General features: G+C 38.1%; 1 protein-coding gene across 1 annotated transcript; it reads right to left on the bottom strand.

Moving 5' to 3' along the window:
* Nucleotides 1–2,217: 2,217 nt before the first annotated feature.
* Nucleotides 2,218–3,156, bottom strand: LOC306638989 (olfactory receptor 5M5-like; the record flags this gene model as incomplete). The annotated part of the gene is made up of 1 exon (XM_079102438.1): nt 2,218–3,156. One exon carries the CDS (start codon nt 3,154–3,156, stop codon nt 2,218–2,220), a length of 939 nt encoding a protein of 312 aa, XP_078958564.1.
* Nucleotides 3,157–3,664: the final 508 nt, after the last annotated feature.

The raw sequence follows: 3,664 nt of genomic DNA, 5'->3' as shown, positions 1-3,664 counted from the left end.
GCGGGTCTGGGGTCCCAGTGATAGGGCGCAGTCAGTTGGTCTGGGGGTCCTGGCGGCAGGGAGCAGTCAGTCTATGTGAGGGCCCCAGAGGCAGGGAGTGATCGGTCAGGCGGAGGGATCCTGGAGAGAGGGCTTAGTCAGTTTGGCCAGGGGTCCTACGGGGCCTGGCTGTTGTCTCAAAATGGCGGCAGCCATGTGTAATCAAACCTGCAGGTACTGTAACAATGAACTTCCAGGCAACAGCAGGCAGCTGGTGCTCCACTGGCGGTTGGCGATCAGCTTCCAAAAATGTACTTTAATCCATCAAATTGAGAAACATTTAAGGTGTCCAACCATGTTTGTGTTGTCAGGAATGTGGAGGAAAGAGAAAACTCAAATCCTGTTGGCAGATGTGAATTGGTAAAGCCAATAGCAGTATGTAGTTAATTTAAAGATGCTCATATCTTGTGACTCCCATGTGACCAACCTATAAGGGGAACTCTTTCACTGGAACATATTTAGAATTACAAAAGCAAATTTGTCACTTTATTTTCATTTTTCAGGAAAGTGAAATTTACCATCAAGAATGGAAGGAACACATAACTTGACATATTTATACTGTGGCATAGACTGTATCATCGGAAACTACTGCCACATGAATCAGCATGGATGAAGTGGTCAATATTAGCGGAAAATAAAATAAATTATAGAAAGATACGTAGAATTATTTCATCACTACCAAGTTATAAATCTAGGAAAACAACACTATTTTTCTAAACAACTGGAAAACAAAGGAACTCCATGAAGGGATAAGAAACATGAAATTTCTACTAGCATTTATAATACAAAATGGGGAAACAAAGAGAATAAGGCAGGAAGGCTTCAGTTTGATAATGTCTGAATATCTGAATTATCTGAAACAAAGGTTACGTTGTGTGAAGATGTAATAATGACTAGTTGGGCTCACAAAGGAGTGTTTACAGTATTTTGTACTTCTGACTATAAATTCAAAATAGTTCCCAAAAGAATCTAACAAGTAAATCCTAAAAATTATTAACAATATACATAAATATAAACTTTATCATACCTGTAAAATATTTTAGCTTTCTTTTATACAGTACTGTAGATCGAACCCAGGGACTCACACATGCTAGGCAAGGGCTTTATCATGAGCCACATCCTCAACCTCATTTTAACTTTTTAAGAACCAATAATAAACAATGAAGTGAAAATATGAATGAACTGACAATATGTAAAATTAATAACTTCTAAAATGTCAAAGGATATGACAATAAAAACAGGAAATGAAATATATGTATTTATGTGTACATATACATATAAAGTGCATATACATCTACATATATCAAGAAAACATATATATCTTCCATAAATAGTCTAAATTAAAAGAAAATATAAATGATACAATTTTAAAATAGGCAATATAAAGATGTGGATTTGTCAAAAGATCAATTAGAGTAAGCAGTAAACAAATAGAATTAGTCCCCTGCAACAAATTTTAAGCAAACACTCAAATATCCACATACGTATATGGCTAACACTCAAAAGCAATCCACTTATTTAAAAAAGAACAGGAAATGACCATGAGCAAGTGGGGGAAGGTTAATGTTTTCGGCAGTGAGCACTCATCAAAAACCCCAAACACTTCTAAGGGGAATTTGACATTTCCACCAAACACCCAAGGAGAGAGGACCACATTGGATCAGTACAGTCATTTGAAACATACACCTTAGAGGAAAAATCTGAAATATACACAACATATATTAATTACAGTATGATTTAAAAGAGGGAAGAAAACTTCACCTACTGTGGTGAAGTTTCTGGAAAATAGTATAGAGGTCATTAAACACCACAAAACCCTAAAGAATTGTCATGACCATACCTTTTGGTAAATTCTGGTTTTACAATATTATCAGCGTGAGTACCATGAATGGAATCATTTGTGGGTTTTGTTTTGTTTTTGTGATATGAATCATCTCTTCTGTATTGATTGTGTAGAACAATAACAACGCCTCTGGACTTAGCATTGAATTTGTTTGCTATTTTGAAAAAAAAAAATCACTGAGAAGGCACGTAAACTTCAGATAATAACATGCGCTTGTAAGTCCAATATGTGAATTCTGAAAGACAAAAACTTCAAAAACAGAAAATGACTAGCTAATTTAAAAAGCTATTAATCGTTCAAATAATAAGGTTGTCTACACACTTGTTACATCTATTTTATTTAGCCAACATTTCCTTTTTGATGACTTTCCTTATTGCCCTCTTGACATCTTTGTTCCTCAGGCTGTAGATCATAGGGTTTAACATGGGACTCACAAAGATATAAAACACAGCCACGATTTTCCCCTGTTCCACAGATGTCTCAGAAGGGGGCCTCAGGTACATGCAGAACAATGTCCCAAAGAAAACCGTGACCGCTGTCAGATGGGACCCACAGGTAGAGAAGGCCTTGCGCCTGCCCTCAGCCGAGCGCATGCGAAGAATGGCTGAGAAGATGAAAATGTAGGAGATGAGGATGATGGTGAGGGAGCAGGTGAGGTTGGATCCAGCCACCACAAACATGGCGGTCTCTTTGACATAGGTGTCTGAGCAGGCCAGCACCAGGAGAGGGGGATCTGCACAATAAAAGTGATTGACCTCATTGGGTCCGCAGAAGGACAGACGAAGCATCAGGATGGTCTGGGCCAGGCCATTTGCAAAGCCATAAACATAAGTAGCAGCAACAAGAGAGAGACACACACGCCTGGACATCTTGCTACCATATATTAAGGGCTTGCAGATGGCCATGTAGCGGTCGTAAGCCATCACTGTGAGCATATAATAATCTGTGATCACCAAGGCAATGAAAAAGTGGAATTGTATAAAGCAACCAGTGAAGGAAATGGTTTTTCTCTTGGACAGGAAGTTAACCAGCATCTGAGGAGTGATGTTTGTGGCATAGCAGAGATCTACAAAGGAGAGGTGGCTGAGGAAGAAGTACATTGGGGTGTGAAGTTTCGAGTCACTTCTGATTAAGAAAATCATGGTCCCATTGCCAGTTACTGTGATGAGGTAGATGAGTAAGAAGACCAGGAAAAGGACAGGTTGAAGCTCCGCTCGATCTGTCAGTCCCAGGAGAATAAACTCAGTCACCACAGTGTGGTTTTTCTTCAACATTCTGTTTTGGCTTTAATTACAGTCTAAAGAAAAGGAAATAAAATTGTTTCTGTCTTTTGTCATGTTTTAATACCTCCTTCATAGCTGATATTTCTCTCTTCTCTCTACATTGGGTGTGTGGCATAAGAAGAAAAGCATGTGACTGACACTTTAAATATCTAAAGTATTATGGAGCTCCACAGTCAGATTTTAAAATGAGACTCTTCCAGAGTTTTCTGTAGGACTTTTCATATTTGAGGAGACTTTATATTTTTTCAAGACTTTGTGATATTTGTTCATTTAGAATTTCCTTGAATGTGTGTGTATGAATGCTGCTTCTCCTCAACATTTTAATCCTTTGTTGTAACATATACTTTGGATATGATATTAAAATACCAGTCATTGAAACTTCTCTACATTCTTTACAGTTGAATGAACTTAGGAAAGTGAAAGTGAGGTGTCATGCACACCCTTGTACAACTAGAATTTGCTTACCTCACTCTGTGAACCCAAGATCGATTTCAAACTG

Source organism: Sciurus vulgaris (genome assembly GCF_902686455.1).
Source record: "Sciurus vulgaris genome assembly, chromosome: 11".
NCBI classification, from domain to species: domain Eukaryota; kingdom Metazoa; phylum Chordata; class Mammalia; order Rodentia; family Sciuridae; genus Sciurus; species Sciurus vulgaris.
Note: the sequence above shows the minus strand (reverse complement) of the source record. Positions and strands in the feature narration are given on the sequence as shown.